The sequence below is a fragment of the Ovis canadensis genome, chromosome 14 (genome assembly GCF_042477335.2).
Source record: "Ovis canadensis isolate MfBH-ARS-UI-01 breed Bighorn chromosome 14, ARS-UI_OviCan_v2, whole genome shotgun sequence".
NCBI classification, from domain to species: Eukaryota; Metazoa; Chordata; class Mammalia; order Artiodactyla; family Bovidae; genus Ovis; species Ovis canadensis.
In genome coordinates this window covers 39,108,337-39,125,306 of record NC_091258.1, presented here as the reverse complement: position 1 = coordinate 39,125,306, position 16,970 = coordinate 39,108,337, and the positions used below count along the sequence as shown (strand labels likewise).

Sequence of the window (16,970 nt, the reverse complement as noted above, 5' to 3'; positions counted from 1 at the left end):
TGTCCGGGCATGCCTGTGACAGCTTGGAAATTGCAGGTCACAGAGGTTGAAGGTATGAGCTCAATGTTAAATTGGAGACAGCTGGGCAGGCACCCAGGGTTGTTTTGAGTCTCAGGCTTTTCCCACTAAACCAAGATGTTAATCTCTACCTCTGCTCCTCCTCTCATGCTCCCGGAGTTATTTTTCTTAATGAAAGGTTCAGATTTGGGGACAACTGCCTTGGTAGTCATAGAGCTGGTTAAAACACAAACAAACCAAAAAATGAGACAGACAAGGCCCCCTTCAAGTCTTTACTGCAAAGAATCCTCTTCTGGGAACAACTGGGGGCAGAACAGGGAGACCCACCTGGTTTTCTCTTGATTGGTGTAAATCTTTATCTGGTCGGCAGTAAAGCAGAATCTGAAATTCAGAAGAAGAACTGCATTTCAGGAAAAATGATAAGAAAAATATTTTTAGAGAAAACAGTTTATATATTAAAAAACATCACTTTGAAACTATAGTTAACTCATTTCACATGTAGTACTGTCCTTCCTGTATACAGGTGGTAAACTCAACCCTAAAATACAGGAGCTGGGCAAGACCTTAAATAATCGCTGAGTCCAAGTAACCCATAGCTTCATTCAGATGCTAGCAAAAATTTTACTTTATTAAGAACAGTTGATTTTGATAAGCAATTTGAGACTATCTCAGCTTTACTGATGGGAACTGAGAAAGACATCATCAGGTTGGTGTTAATAGATGACTTAAGGGCCAACAAACGTCCATCTAGTCAAGGCTATGGTTTTTCCAGTAGTCATGTATGGATGTGAGAGTTGGACTGTGAAGAAAGCTGAGCACTGAAGAATTGATGCTTTTGAACTGTGGCTTTGGAGACAACTCTTGAGAGTCCCTTGGACTGCAAGGAGATCCAACCAGTCCATCCTAAAGGAGATCAGTCCTGGGTGTTCTTTGGAAGGAATGATGCTAAAGCTGAAACTCTAGTACTTTGGCCACCACATTGGAAGAGTTGACTCATTGGAAAAGACTCTGATGCTGGGAGGGATTGGGGGCAGGAGGAAAAGGGGACAACAGAGGATGAGATGGCTGGATGGCATCACTGACTCAATGGACGTGAGTCTGAGTGAACTCCAGGAGTTGGTGATGGACAGGGAGGCCTGGCGTGTTGCGATTCATGGGGTTGCAAAGAGTCGGACACGACTGAGCGACTGAACTGAACTGAACTGAAGGGCCAATTTTTTCCTTGTAGGTTAAAAAAAAAAAGACAATTCTGACCCCGGCTAAGCAACAACAGGGGGCTTCCCATGTAGCTCAGATGGTAAAGAAGCTGCCTGCAATGCGGGATTCCTGGGTTGGGACTATCCCCTGGAGCTACCCACTCCAGTATTCTCCAGGGCTTCCCTGGTTGCTTAGATGGTAAAGAATCCACCTGCAATGCAGGAGACACGGCTTTGACTCCTGAGTTGGGAAGATCCCCTGGAGAAAGGAATGGCAACCCACTCCAATATTCTTTCCTGGAAAATTCCATGGACAGAGGAGCCTAGCAGGCTACAGTCCATGGGGTTGCAAAGAATCGACCACAACTGAGTGACTATTACTTTTCATTTACTTTATTCTATAACAGAACCCACGCTATCTGCATCTGCTCTGAATCAGCAGACACATATGGTGCTGATTCTCCCGTAGCCAGGATTCACGGGGCCAGGAATCAAGGGGTGGAAATGGGAGTGGAACCACTAATATGAGTGATCCATTAGCAAAATGTTTACTTTCTGTTCCCACAACTTCATGCTCTGATAGCCCAGAGGTCTTAGTTCCAGAGGGAGGAATACTTCCCACAGGAGACATAGTGCTTTCATTGAACTGGAAGTTGAGACTTGCCACCTTGGTGGTCCAGTAGCTAAGACTTCACACTCCCAGTGCAGGGGGCCAGGGTTTGATTCCTGGTTGGGGAACTAATCCTACATGCCGCAACTAAGACGGTACAGCCAAATAAATGATATTTTTTAAAACAAGACTTCCCACTTTGGGCTCCTGTACCTTTGAATCAACAAAGAGTTCCAGTGCTGGCTGGGGTCCTTGATCCTGACTACCAAGGGGAAACTGGACTAGAACTCCATGATGGAGATAAGGCAGAGGACACCTGGGATACAAGAGATCTGCTGTTAGATCTTTTAGTATTAACCATGCCCACTGACTCCGGCCAGTGGAAAAGTACACGGCCAACGCAAGCAGCACTAGTATGGCCCAGACGCTTCAGAAATAAAGGTTTGGGTCGCTACCCCAGGTAAAGAACCATAACCACCTGAGGTGTTTGCCAAAGGCAAAGGGAATAGAGAGCTAGGAAGCAGAAGGTAACTGTGAATATCAGCTGCGATCATGTGACCAGTTACAGCAATGAGGACTGTAATCATCACGAGAATTTCCTTATTTTATGAATACATCTGTGAGTATAAATACAGGACACCTCAGGGACACTGTGAGTTTGGATCTAGAACAAGGCAATAAAGTGAATACTTCACTAAAGTGCAGAGAAGGCGATGGCACCCCACTCCAGTACTCTTGCCTGGAAAATCCCATGGACGGAGGAGCCTGGTAGGCTGCAGTGCATGGGGTCATTAAGATTCGGGCACGACTGAGCGACTTCACTTTCACATCTCTATCAGAGCTCTTGGGTCTCCAGGTGCATTGTCACTGAGCAGTAATATTTTGATAGGAATCTTTTTTCTGAGCTCGATGTCTCAACAGTGGGCTTGAAATATTCAGTAAACCAGGTTGTCTACAGATGTGCTGGCATCCAGGCTTTGTTGTTACATTAACAGAGCATCAGCAGAGTAGATTTAGCATAATTCTTAAGGGCCCTAGGATTTTTGAAATAGCAAATGAGCATTGGATTAAACTTAAAATCACCAACTGTATTAGCCCCTAACAAGAAAGTCAGCCTGGTCTATGAAGCTGTGAAGCTAAGCTCTGACACCCCCTTTCAGGCTATGAAAATCCTAGCTGGCATCTTCTTCCAATAGAAGGCTCTTTCATCTACACTGAAAAATCTGTTGCTTGGTGTGGCCACCTTCATTAATGATCTTAGCTAGATCTTCTGGGTAATTTGCGGCAGCATCTACATCAGCACTTGCAGCTTCATCTCACGCTTTCATGTTATGGAGATGGCTTCTTACCTTAAACCTCATGAACCGACCTCTGTCAGCTTCAGACTTTTCTGCAGCTTCCTCCCCTCTCTCAGCCTTCACAGAATTGAAGAGTTAGGGCCTTGCTCTGAATCAGGCTTTGGCTGAAGGGAATGCTGTGGCCGGTTTCATCATCTGTCCAGACCACTAAAACTTTCTCCAGGCTCTTTTGCTTTATTGTTCCTGCATTCGCTGGAGGAACACTTTTGATTTCCTTCAAGAACTTTCCCTTTTCAGTCACAACTTGGCTAACAGGGACAAGAGGCCTTCCAGTCTCCTTCCACTTTTGACCTGCCTTCCTCACTAGGCTTAATCATTTTTGGCTTTTAATTTAAAGTAAGAGACACATGACCCTTCCTTTCACTTGAACACTTCAGAGGCTAGCATAAGGTTATTAATTTCAATACTGTTGTATCTCAGGGAATAGGGAGGCCCAAGGGGAGGGAGAGAGATGCGGGGGAACATTCACATTTATCAACTGTCTGCCCTCTTATATGGGTGTGGCTCCTGGCACCCCAAAACAATTATAATAACGTCAAATATCACTATGACAAATATAGGGATAATGAGAAAGTTTGAAATATTGCAAGAATTACCAAAATATGATAGACACAAGAGCAAATACTGGAACGTGATGCTGACCGACTTGCTCAATGCAGGGCTGCCACAAACCTTCAGTTTGTTAAAAAATGCTGTCAGTAAAACATAATAAAACAAGACTTGCCTGTACATATATTAAGCAAATATCTTTGTTTTCTTCTTACTCCCTTATCACATAATATAAGATGTAATGACTTTATTTTAGTATTTAAGTGTTGCTAACTGTATTCAAGTTATGAGCTTCCTAGGTGGCTCAGTGGTAAAACAATCCACCTGCCAATGCAGGAGACACAGGTTTGATCCCTAGGTTGGGAAGATCCCCTGGAGGAGGAGATGGCAAACCACTGCAGTATTCTTGCCTGAGAAATGCCATGGAGAGAGGAACTTGGCGGGCTACAGTCCATGGGGTCACAAAGAGTTGGACACGACTGAGTATGCGTGTACACATTCAAGTTAGGGGTGATTAGAAGAGCAAAAACATTGCTCAAGAACCTTACCCCCGCTTCTGGGAAAGGGACTAGTGCATTTTCAGAAGCACAATGGACGTTGTATCATGTTAGGCAGAGTTATGGCCTTGCTGTAGTCTTCATTTAGAGATTAAGTATGGTTTAAGAAGATGCACGGAAGTGTCAAGTCGAGAAGCGTTAACCTGACTGATCTAAGGGATGCCCAGAGAGTTGGTAAGCCATTATCTTGGGGTTTGTCTGTGAGGTGTTTCTGGAAAGACGGACATTTGAACTGATGAACTGAGTAAAGCAAACGGCCTTCCTCAACAGGTGGGTATTATCCAACGTGCTGAGGGCCTGAATGGAACAGAAAGGCAGAGGAAGGACAAACTCCCCTTCCCTGCATGAATTGAGACACTGATCTTCTCCTACCCTCTGACATCAGCACTCCTGGTTTTCAGGCTTTCAGGCTCGTATTAGGACTTACATCACCAGTCCCCTGTTATTTTAGGACTTTGAAATCAAATTGAATTACAAAACCAGCTCCTCTGGTTCTCTCCTTGTAGATGGCAGACAGTGGGCTTCTTGGCCTCCGTAACTGCATAAGCCAATACCTGTAATAAGTCTCTTCTTATCTATATACATCTTACGGGTTCAAAGTCACACGGGATGACGTGTACAGGGCGCAGCTCTGGGAGATACTCAGTGCGCTAGCCTTTAGGTCTGGCCTGCTTGCTGGGGTAACACCATCCCACAGGTCCATCCCCATGGGAACTTGGGATGGGAAGAGGAGCCTTGGAGGGGAAGGAGAGGAGAGGCAGAGAGAAGCACAGGACACTCACCTCTGGAAGGAGGCCACTCGGTCTTTCAGAGCCTGCACGAAGGGGAGGATCCAGTGGTGGCGCAGAACCACGCTCTGAGACAGGCTGAGGTGGAAGGCTTCCATCCTCACCAGCCGGGGGACGTATGTCTGCGCGTGGCACAGCAGTGCGTCAAGCAGGTCCAGGAACTCCTCCCCGGCTTCGTCTGGAGGGAAAGAGTGGAGAGGGAGGGCCATTCTCTTAGCAGGATGGCCACATGATGGCCAGGAGCAGAGAAAGGCTTTTGTTATTCTAGGTTTTAGGAGAAAGTTACTTTGAGGGCAGCCAACATCTTGTTGTTGTTGTTTAGTCGCTAAGTTGTGTCCGACTCTTCGACCCCATGGACTGCAGCCTGCCAGGCTCCTCTGTCCATGGAATTTTCCAGGCAAGACTACTGGGGCAGGTTGCCATTTCCTTCTCCAGGGGATCTTCCCAACCCAGGGATCCAACCTGCGTCTCGTGCACTGGCAGGTGGATTCCTTACCACTGAGGTGCCTGGGAAGCCCAGCCAATGTCTATGTATTCTAATCATATTTTAATATGTATTTATGGTTATAGAATACACATATAGCTTGCTCCCTGGAAGAAAAGTTATGACCAACGTAGACAGCATATTAAAAAGCAGAGCCATTACTTTGCCAACAAAGGTTCGTCTAGTCAAAGCTATGGTTTTTCTAGTGGTCATGTATGGATGTGACAGTTGGACTGTAAAGAAAGCTGAGCGCCGAAGAACTGATGCTTTTGAACTGTGGTGTTGGAGAAGACTCTTGAGAGTCTCTTGGACTGCAAGGAGATGCAACCAGTTCATCCTAAAGGAAATCAACCATGAATATTCATTGGAAGGACTGATGCTGAAGCTGAAACTCCAATACTTTGGCCACCTGTTGCAAAGAACTGACTCATCTGAAAAGACCCTGATGCTGGCAGAGATTGAAGGCAGGAGGAGAAAGGGACAGAAGAGGATGAGGTGGTTGGATGGCATCATTGACTCAATGGACATGAGTTTGAGTAAGCTCCGGAAGTTGGCAATGGACAGGGAGGCCTGGCGTGCTGCAGGCCACGGGGTCACAAAGAGGTGGACACGACTGAGCAACTGAACTGAACCATATACATACATATGCGTTTTGAAAAGAATTCGAGTAAAAAGAGAAATATGTGACAGAGAAAGCAAGGGTCCTCGAAGTCCACATCTAAAGCAGGGGAATCCAAACTACTGTGATCACACATGCCGTTAGTCAAACGAGCTTGCACACATACCTATAGTCAATGTGCATTTATATAAATTACAAACATGCACTCTGCTGCAAAATCATGTTATAAAATGTACACTCTGAAGAGTAGAAACTTAAAAAGATGAGACAAAGAGAAATACATTAAAAAGTCTTAATGCTTTTCTTTCTACCTTGATCTCTCCCTCAGGGCACATACCCCACATTCAAGACCACTACTCTAGAGACAAAGACTGTCAAACATGATGCTTATTTCCACAGCTTTTCTCAGTGCTGTGCCAATGTATATATTTTATTTGTTAGAGAAGATGAGGGCATGCAGTTCTTCCCCGAGCTTTCTCCATGTAACACTACATGTTGGATGGCCTTCCTCTCATTACAGAAGGCAAGCTCATGATTATGGCTCCACAGTAACCCAGCCTTAGATTAGAAACAGGGCATTTCTTTAATCAGACATTTATTAGCCATCTAGAATCTCCTGACAGACATGTAGAATGTTCCTAATTGTTCAGAAAAACAAAAAACACAAGAAAGACACCACTGTATGTTCACAGATCTTTTTATATGACTAGAGCTCCATGGTTAACAATCTGCTCACACCTGATGAGTTACTCAATTTGCCCAAATGCCCCGTGGAATGGAAATGCCACAACTGAGTGACTTTCACTTCAGGACTTCCCTAGTGGCTCAGATGGTAAGGCGTCTGCTTACAATGCAGGACACCTGGGTTTGATCCCTAGGTCGGGAAAATCCTCTGCAGAAGGAAATGGCAACCCATTCCAGTACTCTTGCTTGGAAAATCCTATGGACAGAGGAGCCTGGTAGGCTACAGTCCACAGGGTCACAAAGAGTCGGACACAACTGAGTGACTTCACTTCACTTCCAGTGGAATAGGGAATATAGAGAATCATTCCCATTCTGTGGATGGGGAAATGGAGGTTCTAAGAATTTACCTGATCTAACACAAAGCAGTAAGAGCCTCCACGTACTCTATATATTGTGCTAAGAACTTGACATTGATGATCTCATTTAATTGTCACAGAAGTCCTCGAGGTGTTTTACTGTCCCCATATAGGTATTACTACTGTCCCCATTTTAGAGATAAGGAAAGTGGGGCTCTGAGAAGTCTAGCAACTTAACTAAGGGGCACCCAGAGTAGCAGGTAGTGGAGTGAGGTCAGACTCCGAAGCCTGGGCTTTTTCTGCCTGCCACTCACTCATCAGGGCTAGGGTGGGGACTTGAAGCCAGCACACCTACAGCCCTCTTAGAAACAAAGTACTAGCAACAGTTACACTCTGCGATGGCCTTGACACTCTGCCCTAGACCCTCCTGTGGCCACATCTCCACGAGCAGAGAGAACAGTATACACCGGGTTAATAAAAAATATATATATATATTTCAGGCAATGAATTCAAAACTAAAATCAAGTGTAACAGAAAAATTCCCTAGTTCTTGAAGCTCGCCCTCTCTCTGTTGAGTTGATCTCCTTCTCACTACCAGTGTCAGAAGCTGAGGTTTCTGGCTTCCTCCTGGTTGGGGCCAGCTTCCTCCCATAAGAGGCACCTTGTCAGTGTCAGCCACGTGTCTCTCAGGCATTACTTACAAGGCACGTAGATGTGGGTGGCCCAGTTGCCACGCTCATGGGGAAAGGTGCGCACCCGGCCCCCGTGTTGTGCACTATCATCCACAGGCCCCTCCTCAGTGCCGGCAAACATGTGCAGCACACTGTCGGGTACTGGCAACCTCTGGCCGGGAAGGGGGCTCTGGCCCCTGCAAGAGGAAAGAAGAAAATAAGCCCAGTTAGCTTCCTACATTCTCTGTCTGTACACATGAGGAAAGTGGTAACCCCTTGTACAGGGTGACTCTGCATGTCTATTTCTCACCAAGTGCCATTAGATAACCACAAAGCTCTTTCCCCAACACTCTTTCATTGATGTCTCCCAACAAAGTTATGGTTTTTCCAGTAGTCATGTACAGATGTGAGAGTTGGACGTTAAAGAAGGCTGAGTGCTGAAGAATTGATGCTTCTAAACTGTGGTACTGGAGAAGACTCTTGAAAGTCTCCTGGACTGCAAGGAGATCAAACCAGCCAATCCTAAAGGAAATCAACCCTGAATATTCATTGGAAGGACTAATGCTGAAGCTAAAGTTCCAATACTATGGCGACTTGATGTGAAGAGCTGACTCATTGAAAAAGACCCTGGTGCTGGGAAAGATTGAGGGTGGAAGGAGAAGGGGATGACAGAGGATGAGTTGGTTGGATGGCATCATCGACTCAATGGACATGAGTTTGAGCGAGCTTGGGGAGATGGTGAAGAACAGGGAAGCCTGGGGTGCTGCAGTCCATGGGGTTGCAAAGCATCAGACACAACTGAGTGAATAACTCCTGGAAGCAGACTTTCTAGGAACCTGGTCCCCATGAGAAACAAAGGAGCAGGTGGTGATATGTGGAGGGATTGGGGGCAGGAGGAGAAGGGGACGACAGAGGATGAGATGGCTGGATGGCATCACTGACTCGATGGACATGAGTTTGGGTAAACTCCGGACGTTGGTGATGGATAGGGAGGCCCGGTGTGCTGAGATTCATGGGGTTGCAGAGTCGGACACGACTGAGCAAGTGAACTGAACTGAACTGGACAGGCCTGAGCCAGAGTGACACTTCCTAGCTCTGTGGTCTTAGGCAAGTAATATGCTCTCTGTGGACCTCCCGTTTCCTCATCCATAAAGTAAGATGAACGAAAGTGCTGCTGGAAAAGCACTCAGCAGGTACCAGGCCTGGCAATTAAGAACCGAAGCTCCTCCACAAAGTAGGAGACTTCCTACTTTGCTCACTGCTGAGTCCCCAGTTCCCAGCCTGGCGCAGAGAGAGTACTCCATGAATATTTATCAGATTAAAGAAAACACTTTCCAAATGAGGAAACAGACCTGGGGTGGTACAGTGGTGCGTGCCAGGAGACAGAGTGGGCAGGCGCCCGAGGCTGGACCCAAACCCACCCCGTTTCCTGCCTCCTAACCTTGACCCAGCCAGGTGGGGGCACACCGAGGCTCTGTCTGGTCCTCCTTCCCCCCACCCGCCCCCCTCACCCCGTGCCCCTTTTCCTTCCCTCGAGAGCAGCTCCGGACCCTCTCCAATCACCCTTCCCCAGAAAGACTTCCTCGCTCCTCACCGACTGCGGCCTTCAGCCCCCGGCCGAACCCGGTCCCCGGCCTCGGCCTCATCTTCGGAGCCGCTGCTGCTGTAGCCCACGAGGGGCGCCGCACTCATGAGGAACCCCGTCACCCACCTTCACGACCGCACAGAGGGTCGGCAAGCAATCTCACCCCACCCGGAATTCCTCTGTGCCGGAAGTGCTCTCCCGGGGGCGGGACACAAATTAGCACCGCCTCGGGGCGGGGGGCGGGGGCGGGGCCCGGCAGGACAGGAGCAAAGATTGTACCCACCCAGGCCACGCTGCGTGCCCGCTCGCCTCGCTTTGACCGCTCCCTTGGAGCCTCCTGGCACGGCCATCCTCCGTGTGCCCATTTCAGAGATCTCTCTGAGTCCTGACCTCTCTCTGTCCGCTGCTCAGTCTGCAGCAACTCGGGACCTCCCGGCAGCCGATGGTCCCTGGGTCAGAGGTCAGAGCCCTAGAGCCAGCGGAGATCCTTGCCCTAGTCGTCCGGACAGGAATTAGAGGTCCCGGGGCCCCTTCCCCAAGCCCCGCCCAAAGTCCGAGCTCCGGGGGGCCCCCTTCCCTAAGAGCGAGCTGAACAGTCAGAGGCGGGTCCGTTCCAGAAGATCAGAGGGTCTAGGAGGGCTCTCCTCTCAGGCTCAGGGGTCGGGCCGTTGGCTGGGCCCTGGGAACTCGCTCCCCTAAGGCCGAGTAGAGTGGTCGGAAGCAGAGCGCCCTTCCTGGGTCAGCTGAGACGTGCCGGCCGAGCGACCGAAGAGCCACCCAGCGCGTCCGGCTGTCCGACCCGGCCCGGCCGCGGGGTCCCCGGCAGGGGGCGGCCTCGCTGCGTGCCGCCCGCTCCTCCCGCAGCCGCCGCCGCCCGGGCTGCCGCTCCTCCCCCGGCCCCGCCTCCCTGGCCCCCGCGCCGCCCGCCTGTCCGCCGGTCTCTGCAAGGCCATCGTTCCGTCCGCCCGCCCTCCCGGCGCTCCTCCGCCCCGGCCCCGCTATCCCGGCCGCGCACGTCGCTTCCTCGATTCCGGCCGCCGCTAGCCCGTTCCCCGCCCCCGGGCCGGCAGCCGCCGCTACGCGAGGCCGGGGATTGGCAGCGCGCGTAGGCCGCGCTGCCGCGGATGGAGTCGGAATAAAGGGGCGGCTGAGAGAGCAGCCAGTCGCCACTCGCCCCGCGCCTGACCCCGCGGGCGGCCCGGAGCAGGTGAGCGGCGGGGCGCCCGGGGCCGCGTCTGGGGGCCACTCCCGCGCCCGCCGCACCCCTTCCCCAGCTGGCCCGGCAGTACCCCCCCAACCCCACCTCCGGCCCGACCCGGCGGCCTCCTGAGCTCTTGGGCGGCCCAGGCCGACCTCGACACGCAGCTACCTCCCGGGCCTGGCCTGCAGCCCTGGGCCCTTTTTCGGGCCCACTCGCCCGCAGGTCCGGCGCCGGGGCCGCAGCGTCCTGGCCATTTCCCGGCAAGGGCTGACAGGAGGCAGCCCAGCTGGGCCGGCGGGCAGTGCCGGCGGGGAGGTGATCGGCTTTCATTCGGTTGGTTTCCCAAGGAAGAGGAAGGGCTGGGGTGGGGCGCAGGTGGGGGCCTCCCCGTGCCTCCCTAACCCTAGTCTCTCATCCTCTTTGCTGAGTGATCAGAGAGGCCTCCTGACCGCACCTTCCTGGAGTGGGGGGGCCGGAATGGGCAGCGGACCTGGGGGCCCGGGGCTGGGGACCCTGGGTCTGGGAGCCATTCATGCCAGGAGAAAACAAACAAACAAAAAAAAACAAAAAACAGCTGGGTTGGCGCAGTCTGACCTAGACCAGGCTCAGAGAAGTCCTGCTTCTCTCTTTCCTGGGGAGGCTTCGGTACCTGCTGGCTCATGCAACCTGCTGCCTCCACTCGGAGCAGCAGCTTCTTCACTTCTTCCCTTCCCGGAAAGATGCTGAGGCTGACAGTTTTTAGCCTGACTCTTACGTTTCTTTGGCAGAACAGTTAGAGGCCAGGCTGGCTTGTGTAGGCATCCCCTTCCTACTCTTTTCATCGGGAGAAAACTTAGAAACTTTTCAATGTTAGAAGCAGAGGAGCTGGGAACCTGAAAGCGGGTTGCATCTGATTCTAAAAGTTCCTCCCTCTCGCTGTCATTACCTTATGCTGCCACAAAGTGGTGAGTTAGAGATTTGCTTGGGCTGGGTGGTCTTTACTTTCCATGGATTATCCAGTGTTACAGACTTGGAGCAAGGGAACAGGGTTGTCTCCGGAAAGGTGACAGGGATGGTTAGCATGCTACATCCCACATTGCAGAGGCAAACTCAAAATTGCTTACATTTCCTGCAAGCCTTGACACTATATCATATTAAGAGGATTTAAGGCTTTTTTTTTTTTTTTTTGGTGCTCTGGGAGATGACTAGCCTGGGGAACTTCTGCCAAGTAGCCATCAAGGCTGTGTGGGTCTGTGGGTCTCATCCTCATCAGGCATTGGCTCAGGTCCCTGCAAAATCATCCCCCTTATTGTGTGAAGAGAGAATAGGCACAGTCAGGGGGGAGGACCTGGGGACAATTGAGAGAGGTATGGGCCAGCCCCTCACAGGAGAAGTTTTCTGAGATGGGCCTCCATTCCATGCAGGTGTTTTAAATATTGATTGACTAAGGGGCCTTCAGATCTGGGAGGTCTGGCCCTTTAGATCTACAGTCTGTTCTTATGAGCAGTTGTGTCCTAGGTCGAAATTCAGGGCAGTGACCAGAGAGGAGCTGGCAGGTCTACAGGGAGGCCTCAACCAGAGCTTCTCTGGTTTTATCTATCTTCTGTATTAGGCTTCCAAATAAGAAGTGTTTCGCACACACATAAAAAAAGGTTATGTTATTAAAATTCTTGTTTTGTGCGCCAAGGCCCTCACCGGTCAGTCTTTCCCTCCTTCTTTCCTGGGAGCATGAACAGAACTTGTGACTTCTTTGTATTGTGGGGAGATCACCCCAGACTGTCACTTGTGAGACAGCTAATGGAAGCGGGTTGGCAGTAAGCTGGGAGACTGGGATGCCTGGCCAAGGGATGGGGAACTGAGGATGGGTGGGCCTAGAGACAGCCACTATCCCCGTTACTGGAGGAATTGCTTTGCCAGCAAGTGAAGATCTCCCAGCCCAGAGCCCCCTTCACTTCCCTGATGTGTTTTATGTCAATGTGGTGAGTGCAGGCAGACCAGGGAGAGGCCCGGGGAACAGCTGTGTGTCTCTGCCTCAAGCTCACGATTTCTTTCTTCTCTTCAGAGCCTCCCTGCCACTCCTGGCACCCTGCCCGAAGACCCCCGTCCTGTAGGCACAGCCTTGTAGTCTGTCTTGGTGAATGACTTGGACCTCCTGACCAGTCCAGCTCCGTGCCTTGTCCGAGGTCCTCCTCCACCCTTGATCCTGGGCAGCTTCTCTCTTTGGTGTGGGTCACCTTAAGCAGGGAAACTGAAGCCACTACTCTCCAAACCCTGTTTCATCTTCCCAAGCATGTCGGAGAGCTGGCAGCAGCCGCCGCAGACGCAGCCGCAGCAGCCTCAGCCCCCACAGCCGCAGCACCATGCTGAACCCCCGCCGGCCCTGGCGGAGCACACGCTGCCCCCAGGCACGGCTGAGAACCCGCTGGGCTGCGCGGTCTATGGCATCCTCCTGCAGCCTGAGCCAGGCCTGCAGCCCCCGCAGCACGTGCCCCTGCAGGCCGCGGGGGAGCCGGGCCCCAAGTGTGGTGTGTGCGGTCACGACCTGGCGCACCTGTCCAGTCCACATGAGCACCAGTGCCTGGCGGGCCATGACCGCTCGTTCCAGTGCACGCAGTGTCTTAAAATCTTCCACCAGGCTACCGACTTGCTGGAGCACCAGTGCGTGCAGGCCGAGCAGAAACCTTTCGTCTGCGGCGTCTGCAAGATGGGCTTCTCGCTGCTCACGTCCCTGGCGCAGCACCACAGCGCCCACAGCGGCACAGGGGGCCTTGTGAAATGTTCCATCTGCGAGAAGACCTACAAGCCCGCCGAGGCGGCCGAGCCCGAGGCCACCGCCGCCCCCTCCCTGCCCCCGGCACCCCCGCCTCCGCCTGCCGTGGCCCCGGCGGAGTCAGCCGACAAGCCCTACAGCTGCCCCATCTGCCAGAAGCCCTTCAAGCACCTGTCGGAGCTCTCGCGGCACGAGCGCATCCACACGGGCGAGAAGCCCTACAAGTGCACGCTGTGCGACAAGAGCTTCAGCCAGTCGTCCCATCTGGTGCACCACAAGCGCACGCACAGCTCAGAGCGGCCGTACAAGTGCGCGGTGTGCGAGAAGACCTTCAAGCACCGCTCGCACCTGGTGCGTCACATGTACGCGCATTCGGGCGAGCACCACCTGTTCCGCTGCAACGTGTGTGAGCTGCACTTCAAGGAGTCGTCGGAGCTGCTGCAGCACCCATGCACGCCGAGCGGGGAGCGGCCCTTCCGCTGCGGCGAGTGCCAGAAGGCCTTCAAGCGGCCGTCGGACCTGCGGCAGCACGAGCGCACGCACAGCGCCGAGCGGCCCTTCAAGTGCGACCTGTGCCCCATGGGCTTCAAGCAGCAGTACGCGCTCATGAGGCACCGGCGCACGCACAAGGCCGAGGAGCCCTTCAAGTGCGGCCTGTGTGAGAAGGGCTTCGGGCAGCCCAGCCACCTGCTCTACCACCAGCACGTGCACACCCTTGAGACCCTCTTCAAGTGCCCCGTGTGCCAGAAGGGCTTCGACCAGTCGGCCGAGCTGCTGCGGCACAAGTGCCTGCCGGGTGCGGCCGAGCGGCCCTTCAAGTGCCCAGTGTGCCACAAGGCCTACAAGCGGGCCTCGGCCCTGCAGAAGCACCAGCTGGCCCACTGCTCGGCGGCCGAGAAGCCCCTGCGCTGCACCCTGTGCGAGCGCCGCTTCTTCTCGTCCTCCGAGTTCGTGCAGCACCGCTGCGACCCGGCCCGCGAGAAGCCGCTCAAGTGCCCGGACTGCGACAAGCGCTTCAAGTACGCCTCCGACCTGCAGCGGCACCGGAGGGTGCACACGGGCGAGAAGCCCTACAAGTGCCCCAACTGTGACAAGGCCTTCAAGCAGCGCGAGCACCTCAACAAGCACCAGGGCGTGCACGCCCGCGAGCAGCAGTTCAAGTGCGTGTGGTGCGGCGAGCGCTTCCTGGACGTGGCCCTGCTGCAGGAGCACAGCGCGCAGCACAGCGCCGCGGCCGCCGCGGCCGAGGGCGCCTACCAGGTAGCCGCCTGCCTGCCCTGAGTCCCCGCTGCGGCCCCTGCAGGGCCCGGCCCGGCCTCCTCGCGCCCATCCTCGGACCTGGCCCTGGGTGTGAGGATGAAAGGGCACCCGGGCAGGTGGAGGGTGTGGGTGCCTGGCACCCCTGGTACCGGCCTGGAGGGGGTGGGGAGGCAGGTGGCCGTGGCTGGTCTTGATCCCACAAACCTCTTTCCCCTTACATGATTCGCTCTCTTGAGAGACCTCAGCCTCCCTTTTCTCAATGGAACCAGGCTGGAAGTCAAACTGTCCTCTCTCCACCCCAAGGAGGGGGTGGTGCTAGCCCAACCTTCCCAAACCTTTCAGCCTCACTAGAGAAAGCAGATAGGTTAGGAAAGAGGAGGGTCACGCGAGGGCATGGGCGCAGAGTGGCCCCCTTCAGGTTGCTGTTTAAAGGGGAAGGCTAACTCCAGGAGGGAATCCTGGGGCCAGGAAGGCAACCTGTGAGGCCCAGGCCCCTCTGTCAACTTCAGCCAGGGGCAACCCGCCCTCCAGGGTTCTGACAGGCGAGACACACAGGAGTACTGCACACCTGTGGGCCAGGTCTGCTTGGAGAGCGATTGGCTCAGCCAGAAGGGAGGAGGCAGAGAAGCTCTTCCCCCGACAGCCAGGAACAGTGCTGTCCCTAGGAAAAGGAGGACAGGCAGCCTTTGCACCGAGGACTCATCCCAGCGTTTTAGAAGCGCCCCTCCCACCTTTGCCGCAGAGTTCCAAGTGCAGGTGGGGAATGTGCCCTCAGCCAGACAGAACTGCTGATGTGAAAGGAGGGGATTGTTAGACTCCCTGGTGCCCAGGAGGAGGAAGGGCCAAGCCCTTCATCTTCCTAGTGGATGAGAACAAGTGTAACTCCCTCACTCGAATCAAATTGTGTGAACCAAAGCCTCAAGGGCGTGGCCCTAATCAGCTCACCCCAGCCCTGCCTCAGGGTCAAGACTATGTCTGGGTACCCGGGGTAGGGGAGGTAAAAGGACCGTGGGAATGCCTCTGACCCCACAGTGCCCTCCCAGCCCCCGGCCCCCTCCCCCATCGGTCTGGCTGCTGGCCTGTACTCCAGGGGTCTTGTGCTCCCAAGATGCTCTGGACAACATCCAGCTGTTTCCAAGACCAGAGTGTTCTCCCTCGGGTCCTTTTAGGATACCCCTAGGTCTCCGGCTACCCGCAGGGCTCATGGAGCCTTGGGTGTCCTGGATAGGGAGTGAGCAGGGGGAGAGGGTTGTTAAGGAAACCAGCGGGAGTCAGCTGTTACCACTTGATGGCTGGGGCTCTTCTCAAGAAGGCCAGAAGATGTTTACTGTCAAAATGATTCTTCTGAACCCCGCTCTCTGCCCTCTCCCTAGCCCCCTCCCAGGATGTGGGTCTTAAAAGGAGACTTTAATCAGTGCCCACCCCAAAATCCCAGAGGAACAGGGAGACCTGCCTCGTCCCGCTGTCACCTTCAGAAGTCTGAAAAGCCCACGTCCACCTCCTCTGACTGGATTCCCTTCCTGTGCCTGCAGAGAGGGGCAGTCCTTCCCCTCGGTGCTGGCCTTAGTCACAATGCCTCAAAAGACATGGAACCCAGGCTGACAACAGTCCCAAGTGCTCATTTTCTTTTTTTCCTTTCATTTTGCTTTCTAAAAGCAGTTGTTATACTGTTCATAACATTGTATAGTTTAATTTCATGTCATTTTGGATCTTATCTAAAAATGTGAGGATTTGAGTTTTTAAAAGAATGACTCCATTTTAGATAGCCCCTTTTGATGTTAATATATAGTGAGTCCAATGTATGCTTTAGAAGTAAAGACATTGACCTTTACAGACCAAAGCACAGCTTCTGCTGGTCATTCTTCCACAGAGGGATGCTGGGCAATGGGGAGGGGGTGGTGTGCAGGCTAGGGGGGCCAGAGGGAGACTGGGATCTAAGGCTGGGTTCCAATCCTGAGTCTGGAACACTCTGGTCATGTGACTTTGGGCAAGCCCTCAGTTGCCTCGTCTATAAAACGGGGAGGTTAACACTTGCCTTGTTTGGCTCTTGTGAGAGTTAAGTGGAGTTGCATATGGAGCTTCCCCAGGGGGGAAGCTGTGACGATGCTGGAACCCTCGGGCTGCAACCTCTTGACCTCTATGGGGTTTTGCCACAGCCACTGTAGAGGGAGCTGGACTGAGGGACCAGCAGCTCATGGGTGGTCAGAAGCTGGGGCCTGAGCCTGGTAAGCAGGAGAGCTTGCTTGGCTCCAGTGGAAAACCAGGAACTTCCTGGAGCAGCCTGT

General features: G+C 53.1%; 2 protein-coding genes across 13 annotated transcripts in view; one reads left to right on the top strand and one right to left on the bottom strand.

Moving 5' to 3' along the window:
* The window catches only part of USB1 (U6 snRNA biogenesis phosphodiesterase 1), a 28,028-nt gene extending 17,661 nt beyond the window's left edge, over nucleotides 1-10,367 (bottom strand). For 6 of the 12 annotated variants that reach the window (XR_011249075.1, XR_011249078.1, XR_011249074.1 and 3 more), the window contains exons 1-4: nucleotides 9,485-9,678; nucleotides 7,921-8,087; nucleotides 5,071-5,254; nucleotides 346-399 (exon numbers count right to left, since the gene is read on the bottom strand). Coding sequence is in view for 7 of the 12 variants with exons in the window: in XM_069552898.1 (XP_069408999.1) it covers nucleotides 346-399; nucleotides 5,071-5,254; nucleotides 7,921-8,087; nucleotides 9,485-9,582 (503 nt within the window). In the remaining 5 variants the exon portion in view is untranslated. Of the gene's footprint in view, nucleotides 1-345; nucleotides 400-5,070; nucleotides 5,255-7,920; nucleotides 8,088-9,484; nucleotides 9,710-9,758 lie in introns of those variants that run through there. The other 6 variants (XM_069552904.1, XM_069552901.1, XM_069552899.1 and 3 more) reach the window with 6 other exon arrangements.
* Nucleotides 10,368-10,400: 33 nt separating this feature from the next.
* Nucleotides 10,401-16,525, top strand: ZNF319 (zinc finger protein 319). The gene is made up of 2 exons (XM_069552897.1): nucleotides 10,401-10,682; nucleotides 12,718-16,525. The coding sequence occupies exon 2, from the start codon at nucleotides 12,946-12,948 to the stop codon at nucleotides 14,704-14,706; it is 1,761 nt and encodes a 586-aa protein (XP_069408998.1). The 5' UTR covers nucleotides 10,401-10,682; nucleotides 12,718-12,945; the 3' UTR covers nucleotides 14,707-16,525.
* Nucleotides 16,526-16,970: the final 445 nt, after the last annotated feature.

Bases quoted from the DNA above. Each gene is read 5' to 3' on its own strand.
- ZNF319 (XM_069552897.1), top strand. From the start codon at position 12,946: ATGTCGGAGAGCTGGCAGCAGCCGCCGCAGACGCAGCCGCAGCAGCCT.